At 42.2% G+C, this 18,416-nt stretch overlaps 1 protein-coding gene across 1 annotated transcript in view; it reads left to right on the top strand.

The window, feature by feature from the left end:
* LOC124594650 (RING-box protein 2) overlaps positions 1-9,965 on the top strand; it is a 514,996-nt gene extending 505,031 nt beyond the window's left edge. The window contains exon 3 of the mRNA XM_047133017.1: positions 9,683-9,965. Within this exon, the coding sequence (XP_046988973.1) occupies positions 9,683-9,876 (194 nt within the window). The 3' untranslated portion in view covers positions 9,877-9,965. The remainder of the gene's footprint in view (positions 1-9,682) is intronic.
* The last annotated feature ends 8,451 nt before the right edge of the window (positions 9,966-18,416 follow it).

The raw sequence follows: 18,416 nt of genomic DNA on the forward strand, positions 1-18,416 counted from the left end.
CCTCCAGTGGTGTCGCGACAGGCGTGAGTGGAGGGACGAATGGAGACGTGTCGTCTTCAGCGATGAGAGTCGCTTCTGTCTTGGTGCCAATGATGGTCGTACGCGTGTTTGGCGCCGTGCAGGTGAGCGCCACAATCAGGACTGCATACGACCGAGGCACACAGGGCCAACACCCGGCATCATGGTGTGGGGAGCGATCTCCTACACTGGCCGTACACCACTGGTGATCGTCGTGGGGACACTGAATAGTGCACGGTACATCCAAACCGTCATCGAAACCATCGTTCTACCATTCGTAGACCGGCAAGGGAACTTGCTGTTCCAACAGGACAATGCACGTCCACATGTATCCCGTGCCACCCAACGTGCTCTAGAAGGTGTAAGTCAACTACCCTGGCCAGCAAGATCTCCGGATCTGTCCCCCATTGAGCATGTTTGGGACTGGATGAAGCGTCGCCTTTGTGTAAGTCGTCTTGTATCTTCCCACAGTCACTCAACTTCGAGAAGTTACCGTACACCACGGCATCATCAGTAAACAACCGCATACTGCTGCCCACCCTACTATATGTATGTGGAGAACAACAGTGGTCCTATCACATTTCCCTGGGGCCCTCCTGACGATACCCTAGTCTCTGATGAACACTCGCATTCTAGGACAACATACTTGATTCTACACTCCTGGAAATTGAAATAAGAACACCGTGAATTCATTGTCCCAGGAAGAGGAAACTTTATTGACACATTCCTGGGGTCAGATACATCACATGATCACACTGACAGAACCACAGGCACATAGACACAGGCAACAGAGCATGCACAATGTCGGCACTAGTACAGTGTATATCCACCTTTCGCAGCAATGCAGGCTGCTATTCTCCCATGGAGACGATCGTAGAGATGCTGGATGTAGTCCTGTGGAACGGCTTGCCATGCCATTTCCACCTGGCGCCTCAGTTGGACCAGCGTTCGTGCTGGACGTGCATACCGCGTGAGACGACGCTTCATCCAGTCCCAAACATGCTCAATGGGGGACAGATCCGGAGATCTTGCTGGCCAGGGTAGTTGACTTACACCTTCTAGAGCACGTTGGGTGGCACGGGATACATGCGGACGTGCATTGTCCTGTTGGAACAGCAAGTTCCCTTGCCGGCCTAGGAATGGTAGAACGATGGGTTCGATGACGGTTTGGATGTACCGTGCACTATTCAGTGTCCCCTCGACGATCACCAGTGGTGTACGGCCAGTGTAGGAGATCGCTCCCCACACCATGATTCCGGGTGTTGGCCCTGTGTGCCTCGGTCGTATGCAGTCCTGATTGTGGCGCTCACCTGCACGGCGCCAAACACGCATACGACCATCATTGGCACCAAGGCAGAAGCGACTCTCATCGCTGAAGACGACACGTCTCCATTCGTCCCTCCATTCACGCCTGTCGCGACACCACTGGAGGCGGGCTGCACGATGTTGGGGCGTGAGCGGAAGACGGCCTAACGGTGTGCGGGACCGTAGCCCAGCTTCATGGAGACGGTTGCGAATGGTCCTCGCCGATACCCCAGGAGCAACAGTGTCCCTAATTTGCTGGGAAGTGGCGGTGCGGTCCCCTACGGCACTGCGTAGGATCCTACGGTCTTGGCGTGCATCCGTGCGTCGCTGCGGTCCGGTCCCAGGTCGACGGGCACGTGCACCTTCCGCCGACCACTGGCGACAACATCGATGTACTGTGGAGACCTCACGCCCCACGTGTTGAGCAATTCGGCGGTACGTCCACCCGGCCTCCCGCATGCCCACTATACGCCCTCGCTCAAAGTCCGTCAACTGCACATACGGTTCACGTCCACGCTGTCGCGGCATGCTACCAGTGTTAAAGACTGCGATGGAGCTCCGTATGCCACGGCAAACTGGCTGACACTGACGGCGGCGGTGCACAAATGCTGCGCAGCTAGCGCCATTCGACGGCCAACACCGCGGTTCCTGGTGTGTCCGCTGTGCCGTGCGTGTGATCATTGCTTGTACAGACCTCTCGTAGTGTCCGGAGCAAGTATGGTGGGTCTGACACACCGGTGTCAATGTGTTCTTTTTTCCATTTCCAGGAGTGTATTACTTAAGAAGTCTTCGAGCTACTCGCATCCCCGTGAATTTATTCTATTTCGTTAACAGCCTGCAATGGGGGACCGTGTCCAGTACTTTCCGGAAACCTAGAAGTACGGAATCTGCCTACTGCCTTTCATCCTAATATGGAATCTGCCCGTTGTGGTTCATCCATAGTTCGTAATATATCATGTGAGAAAAGGGCAAGCTGAGTTTCGCAAGAGCGATGCTTTCTAAAACCACGCTGTTTCCTGGACATCAGCTTGACAGAGCGAGCAAGCCTCCGAGCTCCACGTTCTGCGATGTGGTGTAGACTTCCGGCACCTGCTCTGGTTTCACTGTCCTTCAACCACTTTCCATGGATGACCAAGAAAATAGCACGCGAACAACCAATGAGCTTCACCGTTTCAGAGAAGCAAGTTCCCAGGCACCGGGCCATAACTTCCTGCGGTTTGTCAAAAGACTCTTATGTCTGACGATTTCCCCAGTGTTTTAAAATCTCTTATAGTGTTATCTTTAGAATCTAAACCATTCAGTACATCATTACAGAATGTTCCTCGTTTTGTACCCATATCAAATTGAAGCACTGCAATTTTTGTTTTTTTCGTGTAGATGGGTTGCGGCGAGCAAAAGAGATGGGGAGATATATGGAAAGAGGGATTTACGTGTATATGATAAATCCCTTCCCTCTAGAATTTCCTCCCTTCATACCTTATCTGTTACAACAGATGACGTGTCAATGATCTCATTTGTACTAAGACTGCAGTAAACCCGAAGTGCCTAATTGCTTCCACCGACGTGAGCAGAATGCGTAAGTTCTGACTGACGTTCACAGACCTGCAATCTTCTATGGTTGTTGTCCCCTGCGCAGAAAACAGCACATAGGCCGTGAATCCGTTATCTTGAGGCTGTAATAAACTCTTAGCGAGGAACTGGTATTGTATAAATAACTAAGTTTTCATTAGTTTGTTTGTACGGAATGCCATTCGCTTTTTATTAGCAGAATACGAGAAACTGCACAATTATATTCCACTTCGAATCACAGATAATTTCCATTCTTCACACTTTCACAGAGATTAAACAAAATAATGAATTGTCTGTTTGCGTAATTGCTACCAAAATGCTTCTCAATTACGTTTCTTAAAAAACAACAGAAGTTGCTAATTAAGTCTTAACTTATATCAACTGCATCAGACACCATGTCTGTCCTCCGAGAATGCCGAACTACTTCGCCCGCAATCCACACTAGGCTTGATCCGATGACCTCCGAAGTGCTTCGTGTGCCTTTTCTTTAAGCTGTTGTTTATCATTCTGCTCGTAATTAACACTTTTGAAATGTTGTTGTTGTTGTTGTTGTGGTGGTGGTGGTGGTGGTGGTGGTGGTGGTCTTCAGTCCAGAGACTGGTTTGATGCAGCTGTCCATGCTACTCTGCCCTACCAACGGATCCCTTCTTCTGATCAATTTGTGCCACAAATTTCTCTTCTCCCCAATTCTATTCAATACCTCCTCATTAGTTATGTGATCTTCCCACCTAATCTTCAGCATTCTTCTGTGCACCACATTTCGAAAGCTTCTTGTCTGAACTATTTATCGTCCACGTTTCACTTCCATACGTGGCTACACTCCACGCAAATACTTTCAAAAATAGTTCAAATGGCCCTGATCACTATGGGAGTTAACGCCTGAGGTCATCAGTCCCCTAGAACTTAGAACTACTTAAACCTAACTAACCTAAGGACATCACACACATCCACGCCCTTGGCAGGATACGAACCTGCGACCGTAGCGGTCGCTCGGTTCCAGACTGTAGCGCCTAGAACCGCTCGGCCACACAAATACTTTCAGAAAGGAGTTCCTGACACTTAAATCTATATTCGATGTTAACAAATTTCTCTTCTTCAGAAATGCCTTCCTTGCCATTACCAGTCTACATTTTATAACCTCTCTACTTCGACCATCATTAGTTATTTTGCTCCCCAAATAGCAAAACTCATTTACTACTTTAAGCGACTCATTTCCTAATCTAATTCCCTCGGCATCACCCGATTTAATTCGACTGCATTCCATTATCCTCGTTTTGCTTTTGTTGATGTTCATCTTGAAATAATGGAATGACACTCTGCTACTGAGAGATTCTTTTTTATGAAATGCAGAGGAGTACCGCTGTTTAGTTTTTCTGATGTTAATAATAAAAGTTAATCATTTTGGCTTGCTACTTCCGAACGCAACAGCCAATAGAGGAGAAGGATCACAGTTTAGGCAGTCTTTCTCACGTGCCGGATAACCATCTGTCATCGGTGCCTCACACGTCATCTTCCCCAACTGCTCTAACAAGAGCTCCTTGAAGCTGAATATAAGGGCTATGAAGCCAGAAATGTTCCAGTGTGGTCGTAAAGTGGTCACACGTCTTTGTACAATTAATCAGAAGTCACCGCGACTTATGATGGTCCCTGGACTTAAGAATACTCGGGAAATGTTTCGTAACAGCGTATGTTATCACCACGGACGACAATGCTTGCTCTTCAGCGTGCTCTCACGACGGTCGCAAGTTTGCTAAGCAGTTCTTGTAGCAGAGCGTACCATCTCACTACCAGCGAGGTTAAAAACTGCTGGCTGGTCGGTAGCGCATTGGGACGTGATGCAGTACGTCTGCCCAAAGCATCCCACACGTTCTCGATGCGATTTAAAGGGCAGGCGGGTCCATTCGCGGAATATCCTCCCGTTCGAAAAAAATCCTCCATCTTTGCTATTAGATGCGGTTGGTGAGGCGCCATGGTTTGAGCGGCCCCTCCCGCCGGAGGTTCGAGTCGTCCCTCGGGCATGGGCGCGTGTGTTGTTCTTAGCGTAAGTTAGTGTAAGTCATTTTAAGTAGTGTTTAAGTTAAAGGACCGATGGCCTCAGCAGTAAAAAAAATGGTTCAAATGGCTCTGAGCACTATGGGACTTAACATCTGAGGTCATCAGTCCCCTAGAACGTAGAACTACTTAAACCTAACTAACGTAAGGACATCACTATGTTAAGTCCCATAGTGCTCAGAGCCATTTTAAGTGGATGTGTACATGCGCGTAGCCACGCGTTTTCCTACAGTGCTATTAACGTATGTATGGCTCCTAAGCTGCCGACGTCTCACTGCTACAGGTGAGTTAATGCCATATCTCGGTGAATAAAAAAAGTACAGAGTATTTATAATACAATATATGTTCGTATTTATGTGCTATGATTTGGAAAAAAAAACTCGTTTCGATATCTCGAACCGTTTACGAAATTCGCTATGAAGATTATTATGACCACAAAATTGCCTATTAGTAAGGACGAAAATGCACGCTTTGCACTCGACCGTCCCTCCGGTATAAAAATTAGTAACTCCAGAACGAAATGAGATATCGGTCAACTCTCAATTTTAAATAAAATTTCGATATCTTATCTAAACTTCATATACTGCAATGTATGAGCTGAAATCAACAATACCCGAAGTTTATGCACTGCGTTTTTACCTCCGCTAACTCTTACGAATTTCGTGAGATATTTTACTTCATTTGATGCCGTGCAGTAAATACGACGTATAACGAAAAGAAATTCAGTCCTCTGTTGAACTAAGATACCAGATAGAAGATTGACAAAAATCAAATTTTTTCACCTAACAGTTTTCTTAAAACATATAGTAAATTTTTCCCAGTGTTCGGAACGGCATCTCTCAAGACAGGTTTCAGCATTTGGCGAGCAGTACAGCCACAACAAAGCCGCCTCGGCACGGAATACAGAGACCAAATCTGTAGTAGCGAAAGGGTCATGAACCATGTCCCAATTTTCATAATGTTCAGGGCGCCGTAATCAAATCACTGTGATTACAGTGTAATTATTGTCCTTGAATAAGGGTGTCGTTTCTGTTGGTCTCACTGCATATTTCTTTCAGTTAGCTTCTGTACTATACTGTAGCAGTTCTCTCTACGTATGGTCCGAGTTTCATCCATCTGTCTCACTTGGCAGAGATGCACCATGCGAAAGTTACTTTCGTCGTTGGGTTTTGCACACGAGTGTATTTTCCAAACTAGTCATGATGAAATATATCATACATTCAGAAAGTGTGTAGTTTTACTTCAGAGATAAATAAATATTAAATAGCTTACCACTCGCTGCTTCGCTCGCATAGACTGTAGGCCCTGCAGAGATTGTTTTTGTTTTTATTTAGTAGAATTCGTATGTTGTTCACAAGCTGCAACACCTTCTAAGCTTTTCACGCTAATTAAGGCCATACAAGCATGGTCTTTCCCGAACGTACTTCTGTCCAAAGAGCGACTGTGGCAGCTGGAGTCCAAAGTTCTTGTTAGTCATGCCTTTCGCGTTCTTGTGGAAATACTACCATAGCAATTTTCATTCCCTAACAAATATTGCTTTATATCTAACTGAGATGTGAAATGCCAATTTTCATAAATTTAGCTTTAAAATTTTTGTAATGTAACGAAATAGTTTCTTAAAAAAATTTCATCCCTTATTGCACTCCGTTAGGGGTTAAATATCCAGAAACATAGAAACACGTCTTTTTAATTTCTAACCGAGAAGTCAAATACCATTTGTCATAGACGTAGCCTTAAAAATACTTTAGTAGTCCTTTAGTAATTATTTGTTTTCAAAAAAACTGTCGCCCAATATTTTACTCTCTTAGCGGTTGAATTTCCAAAAAATGGTAAAACACGTTTTTTTTTAATTTTCTGGCAGAAACCAAATACGAGTTTTCGTAGTTCTAGGTTCAAAATTTCATTAATAGCGACATACTTTCATAATGCCTTTCAACCTCTATTTCACCCCTATAGGAGTAGAATTTCGGTCAATCCGTTCTTCAAACGATGCCAACAATGTAAGACCACACCCTCTCCAAACTTCAAGTTTCTGTACTTAGCAGCGGTTTGGGCTGGGCCATGACAAGTCAGTGAATGAGTCTATTTCACCCCCTTATGGGTCGAATTTCCCAAAAAACAGTGACATACGTGTGTTTTATTTCTAACAGAGAAGCCAGGTACAAATTTTCATTGATCTAGTTTCAAAAATGGTTCCACAATGAAATATTTCCGAGAAAACTTTCATCCCTCGTTTCAACCCGTTAGGGGTCCAATTTGCAAAAAAACTGAAACACGTATTTTTTTCTTTTGTAAACGAGAAGTCAAATACCATTGTTCTTACATGTAACTTTAAAAATACTTTAGTAATTCTTTAACAATATATTTTCAGAAACGCTTTCACTCACTACTTCGTCCTCATAGTGTTAAATGTCCAAAAATGCTGGAACACGTACTACTTCATTTCTGACGGAGAACCCAGATACCAATTTTCGTAGGTCTACCTTCAAAACTGCCCTAATAGCATTGTTCAAATGACCCCTTAGGGTTGGAATTTCGAAAAATCCTCTCTTAAACGACGCCTACAGTATGACATCCAGACCTTTTCCAAATTTCAAGTTTCCATCCTTAGCGATTTGGGCTGGGCGATGATGAGTAAATCAGTCACTTAGTCAATCAGGACGCTGCCTTTTATAAACAGGATGTTTCACAAGTGAAGTTCGATGCACAGGTATATGACAGGAATGATCATTCGAAGCAATAAAGTCTAGTAAACATAGCTTCTGAAATGCATACCTTAAGAGCTATGAGCAATTCTTGATCCGTGATACTGTGAAATAGATCTCTTCTACTGCAAACTCCATGCTTTCGATATTTTGGGAAGTGCTAGTATGGACCAAAACAAGAAAAACAAATGTACAGTTAACATGTTCTCTAAAATGCATACGTTAAGAACTATGAGCACTTGTTCATCTTCGCTACTGTGAAACACAGTTCTTCTAATGAACAAGTACTCATAACTTTTAAGGCATGCATTTTAGAGCACATGTTTTCTGGACATGTTTATCCTGTTTCGGTCCATATTACCACTTCCCAAAATATCGAAAGCAAAGAGCTTGCAGTAGAAGAGATTTTGTTTCACTGTATCGAAAATCAAGAATTGCTCATAGCTCTTAAGGTATACACTTCAGAAGCTATGTTTACTAGACTTTATTGCTTCGAATGATCATTCCTGTCATATACTTTGAATGCTGAACATCATTTCTGAAACCCTGTGTATATAAAAGGCAGTGTCCCGACTGCCTGATTAATTGACTGATTGACTCGTCATCTCCCAGCCCAAATCGCTAAGGATGGAAATTTGGAATTTGGAAAAGGTATGAATCTCATATTGTAAGCGTTGTTTACTAGGGGATTTTTTGAAATTCAAACCCTAAGGCGGTGAAATAGGGGATGAAGGGGTCTTTTGAAACATGATATTAAGGCAATTTTGAAGCTAGACCTACGAAAATCGGTATTTGGGTTCTCGGTCAGAGATGAAGAAATACGTGTTCCAGCATTTTTGGAAATTTAACATTATGAGGACGAAATAGTGGATGAAAGCTTTCTTTGGAAATATATTGTTAAAGAACTAATAAAGTATTTTTGAAGCTACATCTATGAACATCGGTATTTGACTTGCCGGTTACAAAGAAAAAAATAAGAGTTTCAGTGTTTTTAGAAAGTGGATGAAAGTTGTTACGGAAATATTTCATTGTGCAACCATTTTTGAAGCTAGATTTATGAAAATTTGGATCTGGCTTCTCTGTTAGAACTAAAGCATACGCATGTCATTGTTTTTGAAAATTCAACCACTAAGGGGGTAAAATAGTTGGCGACAGTTTTTTTGAAAATGAATATTTACTAAAGGGCTACTAAAGGATTTTTAAGGCTACATGTATGACAACTGGTATTTGACTTATCAGTTAGAAATTAAAAAATACGTGTTTCTGTATTTCTGGAAATTTAATCGCTAACGGAGTGCAATACGGGATGAATATTTTTAAGAAAATATTTCGTTGCATTACAGAAATTTTAAAGCTAAGTTTATGTAAATTGGCGTTTCACATCTCGGTTAGATATAAAGGAATATTTGTTAGGGGATGAAAATTGCTATGGAAATATTTGCACAAGAACACGAAAGGCATGATTAACAAAAACTTTGGATTCCCGCTGCCACAGTCGATTTTTGGTCAGGGGTGATAAAAGAGGTGAAACGTTTTTAAATCTAAATCTTTGAAAATTAGTTTTTCGCTTCTCTGTTGGAAACGAAAAAAACATTTGTTTCACTGTTTTTTGGAAATTTGACCCCTATGGGGGTGATGGTTCAAATGGCTCTGAGCACTGTGGGACTTAACATCTGAGGTCATCAGTCCTCTTAGAACTACTTAAACCTAACTAACCTAAGGACATCACACACATCCATGCCCGAGGCAGGATTCGAACCTGCGGTCGTAGCGGTCTCGCGGTTCCGGACTGAAGCGCCTAGAACCGCTCGGCCACACCGGCCGGCCCTATGGGGGTGAAATAGGGTCAGACTGACTGGCTCACTCACTTATCACTGATTGTATAGAGATAAATCAGAGAACAAGAAGCACGTAGCTTACGGCTTGCCACCGCCCCTCTCCTGCCTCTCCCACTTCACGCGCCTGTTTATACCTGAACAGCGGAAGACGAGGTGGCTGAACTGACGCGCCGTGTTGTTGTTGTTGTGTTGCAGACGCGTGCCTGCGCTGCCAGGCGGAGAGCAAGCAGGACAGCCGGCAGGGGCGCGCGGGCCAGCAGGACTGCGTGGTGGTGTGGGGCGAGTGCAACCACTCCTTCCACTACTGCTGCATGTCGCTCTGGGTCAAGCAGAACAACCGCTGCCCGCTCTGCCAGCAGGAGTGGTCCATCCAGCGCATGGGCAAGTAGGCGGCGGCGGGACTGCACTGGCCGTCGCACACTTCGGGATCATACTATGTAATGGTTGTGGAATAAAATAATCACCTGGGAATGCATCAGCGGCGAGTTGTTTTTCTTCTGATACCCACCCTGCACATACCTGTTCCTCTTACCTTCTCCGTCATTTGCAAATTTGTCGCCAGTGGTCTTCGAGAATCAACCAGGAGCATCAGTGTTCGCAAAGAAGCAGCCAGTAAGATACGACCTAGAAATTTTGGAGGGAAAAAGTAAATTGCAAATCTGATGAAAGGCGTCTGCTTCGAACGAGTGTGTTTCCCCTGTCCTTGGATTTTATAAAAAATGTTAATAAACAAAATATATTGAGCATCATTTCGGTTTATTTGCAGTGTAACGTTAGATTGAAAATGAAAGAAGTTTCTGCATAGCGACTCGACCTATACTGGTGTTTAAGTAGTGGCGCTGGCTGCCCCGATAACAGCCGGCACGGTAGATCAGCGTGTTCGGTCAGAGAGCTGGTTGGCCTCTGTAATAAAAGAAACTGAGAGGAAGGATCAACAAACAAACTTGAGCGGATGTCAAGTGACGTCGGCAACGACCAAACACAAAGATAAAAAACGAACAAAAAAAAAACTGAATGGTCAGCGTGACGGACTCCCGTCCTAAGGGGCCCGGGTTCGATTCCAGGCTGGGTCGGGGATTTTCTCCGCTCAGGGACTGGGTGTTGTGCTGTCTTCATCATTTCATCCCCATCCGGCGCGCAGGTCGCCTAATCTGACGTCTAATGTAATAAGACCTGCACCAAGGCGGCCGAACCTGCCCCACAAGGGGCCTCCCGGCCAATGACGCCAAACGCTCATTTCCATTTCAGTACTGGCGCTGTAAGAAAGTGCGAATGCGAATAATGTGGATTATTTCGACGTCTGTGGCTGGCGCATACTTTCACCAGCAGCAATTCACGCGTTCAAGTTCATCCCTCCACATTCTCTCGCTACAATTACCGATGTAAGAGACTAAATTGGTTGATATATTCAGGGGCGATTGTAGAAGTCGGTCAAAGGGCGGGGGGGGGGGGGGGGGGAGTTGGAGCAATGGAATATCGCTGAACAAAAGGAGAGTTGGGGTCCTCCACTGACAAATTGCTAAAATTTGGCGTTGCTTAAAGTAGTTTTTGGTAACTGTTTTGGAATTCAGGGTAAAAAAATGTGTATTAGTAAATAATAAGACGCCCATTTTAAGTTAAATGGTACTTTATTGGTTTAGATAGTAAGCTATCTGGCTGTCTTATTCTTTTATTAAAATGTGTTTGAAACACATTGTAACCTATATTGCTGCATAACTACAAAAAATGATTGAATCCGTTTGAGTAATATATTCACTGATTTCTGAAGTCATTTTATCCAGTGTAATATGATACTCCATTGGGGTGGGGGGAATGCTTCTTACGTTTGCTTGAACTTATATTCAGGGTTACATTGCACATGTGTTTCCTGTTAAGCTTTTACCCGATAAACAATTTTTAGGAAACAAGGTAAGTGTCGCAGATGCTGCTACTTCAAGATCTTCGGGTGCCTGGATTACTACATGCACCACGCAGGCTGAATGTTGTAGGTTATTACGCAAAACAGGTAACAGTTCTCAAAGCCATTTTCCCATGCGCGAATCCGACCCGTAAGGGCGATTCAAACAATTCTCTGTCATGCCGTAGGTAATTAATAAATTTACGCATTCTTGTTAATCTGCCTTATTTCCGGAGTGACTTCCACCTCTTGTTGCGCTTTCTGTGAGCTCGGTTCCACCTGTCGCTAATAAGAAGGTCATATCGCGTTATGCATGGGTCAAAATGACTTTCTACGGGTCAACACGCGTGGTAGAGGGGTAGAGTCTTTGACTAGTAATCAAATCATTCTACTTAAAGTTTGAATAATAATAATAATAATAATAATAATAACAGGAGAAAAAATTGAAAAATACATCCAACTGGCTGAGGAAGTCAAAGACATGTGGCATCAGGATAAAGTTGACATCATACCAATTATACTATCAACTACAGGAGTCATACCACACAATATCAACCAGTACATCAATGCAATACAGCTATTTCCAAACATATATATACAACTACAGAAATCCGTAATTATTGATACATGTTCAATTACCCGAAAGTTCCTAAATGCAATATAACACATACCGTACAGTTAAAAGGAAGCGACGCTTGATCAAGGTCCGCGTCACTCCATTTTTAACCGGACTTAACGTCTGAGAAAGTGAAGGAAATAATAATAATAATAATAATCAGCAGCAGCAGCAGTGGCGACCGAAGACTTGTGGCATAAGCAGCCATCCTCGTTCCGCCAACGGCTTCGTGAGAGCGGGCGGATGAGCGTAAAGAGGTTCAGGGGACTGTCTCGCTCGTGGGCTGGGAAACTGAGTCTAAAAGGCGGAAAAATCAGCAGTGGTCAATGGCATAGGGATCTGAGGGCAACGGAAACCACTGCATTAGAAACACCCAATATGTATCCGCACGGCATGTGGCCTGTAATTCAAAAAGTGTCATGATGATCTCTCCATTGGCAAAAAATTCCGGCCTATCCCCCATTCGGATCTCCGGGAGAGGACTGCCTGGGGAGAGGTGCCCATGGGAAAAAGATGGAATGACCAACGACGGTATGAAATTCTGTAAGTCGCAGCATGAAATGTCAAACGATTGAACATGGTACGGAAGCTAGAAAATCTCGAAATGTCAAAGCTCAGTCTAGATATAGTGGAGGTCATTCTAGTGAAACGGAAAGAAGACAAAGATTTCTGGTCAGACAGAGTATAGGATAATATTAACAGGAAGGTGGGACGGACAGTGAGCTGCTGTGAACAGTTCGGTGATAGGAATGTCTTCACTAGAATAGACAGCAAACCAGCTCTGACAACAATAGTTCAGGTATACATTCCGGCTAAGCTGAAGAAATAGGGAAGGTATATGAGGATAGTGAATGGATAATTCAGTTTCTAAAGGGAGATGAAAAACTAATAATCTAGGGCAATTGAAAAGCGCTTGCAGGGGAAGGTGTAGAAGAAAGGGTTACGGGAGAACATGTGACTATTGAGTTCTACAGTAAATTTCAGATAGTAATAGCGAATGCTCTGTTCGAGAACAACAAGAGAAGGTATGCTTGGAAAAGGATGTGGGGGAGATAGGGGAAGATTCAGATTACAGCATGGTCAGGCAGAGATTCCGAAATAGATATTGAGTTGTAATTCGTTTCCGAGAGCACATATAGACTCAGATCACAATTTAGTAATGGTGAAGAGTGGACAGAGAATCGAACGAGAGAATCAGTGTGGAAGGAAGTGGTATACGAAAGCACTGAGGAAGTGCGAGACGCGCTTGGAGTTCACTAACGTTGTGATTACTGTGATAAGGAATACAACATTAGGCAGTTCGCAAGTGAATATCCCTAAAAAGCGCAAACATATGTGTTAGAAAGACGAACATAGGTATTAGGAAAGCAACTGCGAGGAAACCTTGGATAAAATATTCAGGGAAGCAAGGCGAAACAGCTGCAGGAAAAACTGTGAAGAAAGCGAAACCATCGTCGGAAGGACTGACTCGGCATGTAGAAAATCATGGGGATTCCACAATTAAATACAAAGGAGAGAGCGGAGATGTGGGAAGAGTACACTGAAGATCTTTATAAGGGGGAATACTTGTCTGATGACGTGATGGAACAACAAACAGAAGATAGGGAAGAGGTAGTAGAGCCAGTATTACGAGAATTTAAAAGAGCTTTGGCACACTGCAGATCAAATAAGGTAGAAGGGATAGATAACATTCCACGGAATCTCTAAAGCATTGGGGGAAGTGGAAACTAGACGACTATTCTTGTTGGTGGGTAGAATGTATGATACTCGATAAGACCTTCGAAAATCATCATCCACACAATTCCAAGATTGAAAGAGCCGACAAGTGCGAGATTTATCGCACAATCAGCTTAACATCTCATCCATCCAAGTTCTTCGTGGCAGGCTGTTACAGCAACCTGTTTAAAAATGTTTCAGAACAAAAACAGTCTCGGTTGCTAAATTATTTAATGACATTAAATAATTTCGCAGCTGTGACTGTTTTTGTTCCGAAACATTTAGGGTTTGTGAAAAGTTACAACAGGAAAGGGTGGGGAGAGAAATATTTTAACGACGCCAATCAGATAAAGGTACTATTTCGGATTTTATGTTTAAAAACGCATCAACCAAAACTGAGTTCACATTTTTGAAATACACCGGGCTATATTTCGGAAATTAGAGAGAAAGGTTTACGCCTGCTTAAAGCTATTTTGTTCTTGATTCACAATGTTAGATGGTAGGAAATTAAGGCTTAATAAATCTGCTGATAATCATTGCCCTTCGCACAAAATACCACCGAGGCATTAATGCAGGAGGATTCAGGAAAAATCAGTTTGAAGTTACTCAGTACAGATTAACTCATATAGATTTTTGCACGTACAGAATGCATTGTAGAATTTCTCTGGAATTACCTTTACTGCCGTTAAAATAACTAATGTGGTTCAAACAAAGGGTATTAACAAATGATGAGCTAAGAAAAGAGGCATTTATTACACTAGTTCAAGAAGTAGGCACTAGATAGAGTTCAGCGTTTTATATGACTTTTGTAGCTGCATCCAGTGAATAACAACATCATAATTACATCTCTAACGCACCGCCCATGCTAACAGTCAATTATATTGCAGATTACGCTCATATATATATATGTGACATTCTGGAACTTTCGGGAGTGGCTAGGCTACTTGTAAAATTTATAAAGAAAATTACACCTCAAGCAGCAAAGTAGTGTCAATAACTAGTCTGTTAACTACACAGTACCTGACTTGCAACCAATTCAGATTATTTGAGAGAGAATCTGAAAAGCAACAGCATAATATTACTCGATCCTAGGTTCAGGAACATAGATTTTCAAGATGCTTTTGCATATTCGAAGGCAATGAACACCATCAAGGACTTTATTTCAGTTGTTGAAACGACTGCGAGTGAGGATCAACTCGTTGATACTTTACAGCAGAACCGAGAAACCAGATTTGTTATATGGAGTGAACATTTTAAAATAGTGCAAGAAGAGAATAATTTGCAAACAGGAACAAGGACAGAAACTGACTTACCATTTAACATTATCTGAAAGATCGCCTTCTAGGTGTTGAACTAGATCCATTAAAAACATGAAATCACATCACCGGTATTATCCACAGCAAACAGAAAAACTGCACTTAATTATCTGAACTGTATACTCACATCGTACGCTACAGTTCTTAAAAGAAAATTATGCTCGCTGTCAACAATGCAAAAATGTTATTGATACAATCTGTAGACATAGCCGTGTGGAAAGTGTAATATTAATTATTGCCCTACTGATTGTTTAATACATACGGTATCAGATGTATTTGTATGTTGCTTTTTACACCTGTATATAAATTAATCATTTAATATCCATGTTGAAACCAATCATGTTTGCCGACCGGAGTGGCCGAGCGGTTCTAGGCTCTACAGTCTGGAACCGCGCGACCGCTACGGTCGCAGGTTTGAATCCTGCCTTGGGCATGGATGTGTGTGATGTCCTTAGGTTGGTTAGGTTTAAGTAGTTCTAAGTTCTAGGGGACTGATGACCTCGTAAGTTAAGTCCCATATCGCTCAGAGCCATTTGAACCATTTGAACCAATCATGTTTTGGTATCGATTATAATGGCTCTGAGCACTATGGGACTTAACATCTGAGGTCATCAGTCCCCTAGAACTTAACTACTTAAACCTAACCAACCTAAGGACATCACACACATTCATGCCCAAGGCAGGATTCGAACCTGCGACCATAGCGGTCGGCAATCGATGTTTTGGCAACATCGCACATCTCTGACCTGGATCAACGTTATATATTAACTGGTTGAAAAGTATGGCATCTCATTTCACACAGATACTCTGTTGTTTGACGAAACTTAAGTGACACAAACACTGTGACACTCCGTGATTTCTCGAATACATGACGTTTCGGGTAAATATTGTTAAACGGGGTAATTATTTATGAGACATTATACAACAAATTGCTCGTAATAATCTATTCAGGCGGTCTATTGGTAAATTACATCATCTTAAACATAAGTTCCTCTTGAATCGATATTTTTAAATGACAGTATACATGAAAATATACAGCGTCATCAAATTTTATTATTGTAATTTTGATCTGAAATTAATTTTAAAAATAATGTAATAGGATTGTCTACGTCAGAGAACAAAGGAGACGCAAGATAGGCACCGTACTGCACATTACCACGGAGTAAACTGGTATTTCTAGATGCTAACAGCGACCATGTTCTTTCAAATGCACAGTTCCTGTGTCATAATTTCATAAATCTTAAAAGTTTGAAAGAGACAGAACTTGTATTTGTGTATATCGTGTTCTAAAGTACTTCTGATTTTATATGAATGTAGGTGTAGTGCTAATAAATATTTACATTTGATGTGATGGCTTCTAGATACACAATGGAAAAAAATAGCGAACTAAATAATAGGGATGTGATATCATTGCTGGCATTCACTGCAGCAGGAAGTCAAAACTGTTAACGTGCCTTGAATTCTAGATAATAAAATTGCATGTAATGCTTCAAAACCCATAAAGCAATGATTACATGTAGGAACAAATCTGCATTATATACAGAGCTGAATTTTTGACAGAAAGGACAGAAAAGGAACGAAATGATACGGAAATTTGTTCCTGTAGTACTGAAGACAGAGAAAACAGTTGCAGAGGGGAGGCTGCAAAGTGAAATCCATAAGAGGTATGTTTTAATACATATGATACGTCGTAGATCTTGAAGGTTCATGGTACCTCAATGTTCGGGCAGAATTGAAAGGGAAAAGCTTTATTGTATGGATGGAGGTAGGAATTCGGAAGGACATTCTGTCTGATCGTTCGTCTACAGAAAGATGCCAAATAATTCGTGCATTAATGTCAGTAAAGAAAAGGGGCCCTAACAAAGAAAGTAAAGTACCATAGAGGACGTTCTGTCCATCCGTATATGATAATTTTACAGAGGAAATTACATTATAAGAACTAGATTATAAGAATGTCGCCATAGCTTCAGGGTTTATTGTAAGCAGCTCTGGTGTATTACGCGAGCAATTTGTGAGAGAAGATCCAGGGAACTGAATCAAACGCTGCCACCATCGCTATGACAACGTGAAAAAATCAGATATACTGGAGCTCGGCAGGAAAATACCGCATCGTCCCTACTCTTCAGGGCCGGCCGAAGTGGCCGTGCGGTTAAAGGCGCTGCAGTCTGGAACCGTAAGACCGCTACGGTCGCAGGTTCGAATCCTGCCTCGGGCATGGATGTTTGTGATGTCCTTAGGTTAGTTAGGTTTAACTAGTTCTAAGTTCTAGGGTACTAATGACCTCAGCAATTGAGTCCCATAGTGCTCAGAGCCATTTTTGAACCTACTCTTCAGGTATTGTGACTTCAGAGTGTCGTGGTTTCCTTGTCAGTGCAACAGGATTTTACGGACATTTGCGCGACTAAACTATTATTCAGGCTAGGATTAATGACTTCAAAGACGCCAAAAAAAGATAATTTTGTCATATGAGGAATCGAGAAACTATCACAGCGTTGGTAGACTCTGCTGTAATACATTAAGGAATATTACTGATTAATTTGTTCATGTGTGCCATTTTAGGCAGAGAGCAGTAGCGAAACATAATTTACTTTGATTTGTTTTTCTTGATTCGAGTCGGGCCAGCTACGGATAGCGTCAGCGATTACTTTTAATTTAGTCTTTCTGCTGGTATTCTTTTCTTCCCAGTAGTTTTTTAAAAAAAATTTCACCTCGTAGTGTTGTCAACCCTTTTGCTCAGTGGAGATTGTTCTATAAATTCGTTTCCCATTCTCTTGAACCCTGGAATCATTTGATTTTTGTTCCGAAATGTTCTCTGTTTTGAACGAATTAATGCGAGATTGATTCATTTATTTTTTTCTATAAATGCTTGTTTCATTAATCCATGTTCTCCGATTCTTTTTACATAAATAAAAATACGGATGTTTTATCTGTAGTGAATATGAGAGTTTTTGGGTGTTTGCGTGAAACTGTTTGTTGGTTTCTTGATATTTAACTGTCTTCTTCACACTTTCTTTGGCCGCGCAGTGTTGCTAAAGATTCTCATTTTTTCTCATTCTTACAATTAAAGTTATTCCTAATGTCACAATACATTCAACTGCACAGATTACCATGGTTTAATTGTACGTGTCCTTCGAGAGTTGGAAGTCATCTCAGACTTCCCAGTTTTAGCGTAATTTCCATCTTTAGTAAATCCGTTTGTCTGAATTACTTCTCTGACATATTTAAACTGTTGGACGTTAATAAGTTTCAACAATTACTGAACATCGGAAATGTTGATCGTAAAAGCTTTGTATGCCTCCTTTCCTAGCAGTTCTCCCTGAAGATTTGTTTGAATGCTGACACCATTTGTATTAAGCAAAAATAAGTAGATCGTTCTGTACAGGA

The sequence above is a fragment of the Schistocerca americana genome, chromosome 2, assembly GCF_021461395.2.
Source record: "Schistocerca americana isolate TAMUIC-IGC-003095 chromosome 2, iqSchAmer2.1, whole genome shotgun sequence".
NCBI classification, from domain to species: domain Eukaryota; kingdom Metazoa; phylum Arthropoda; class Insecta; order Orthoptera; family Acrididae; genus Schistocerca; species Schistocerca americana.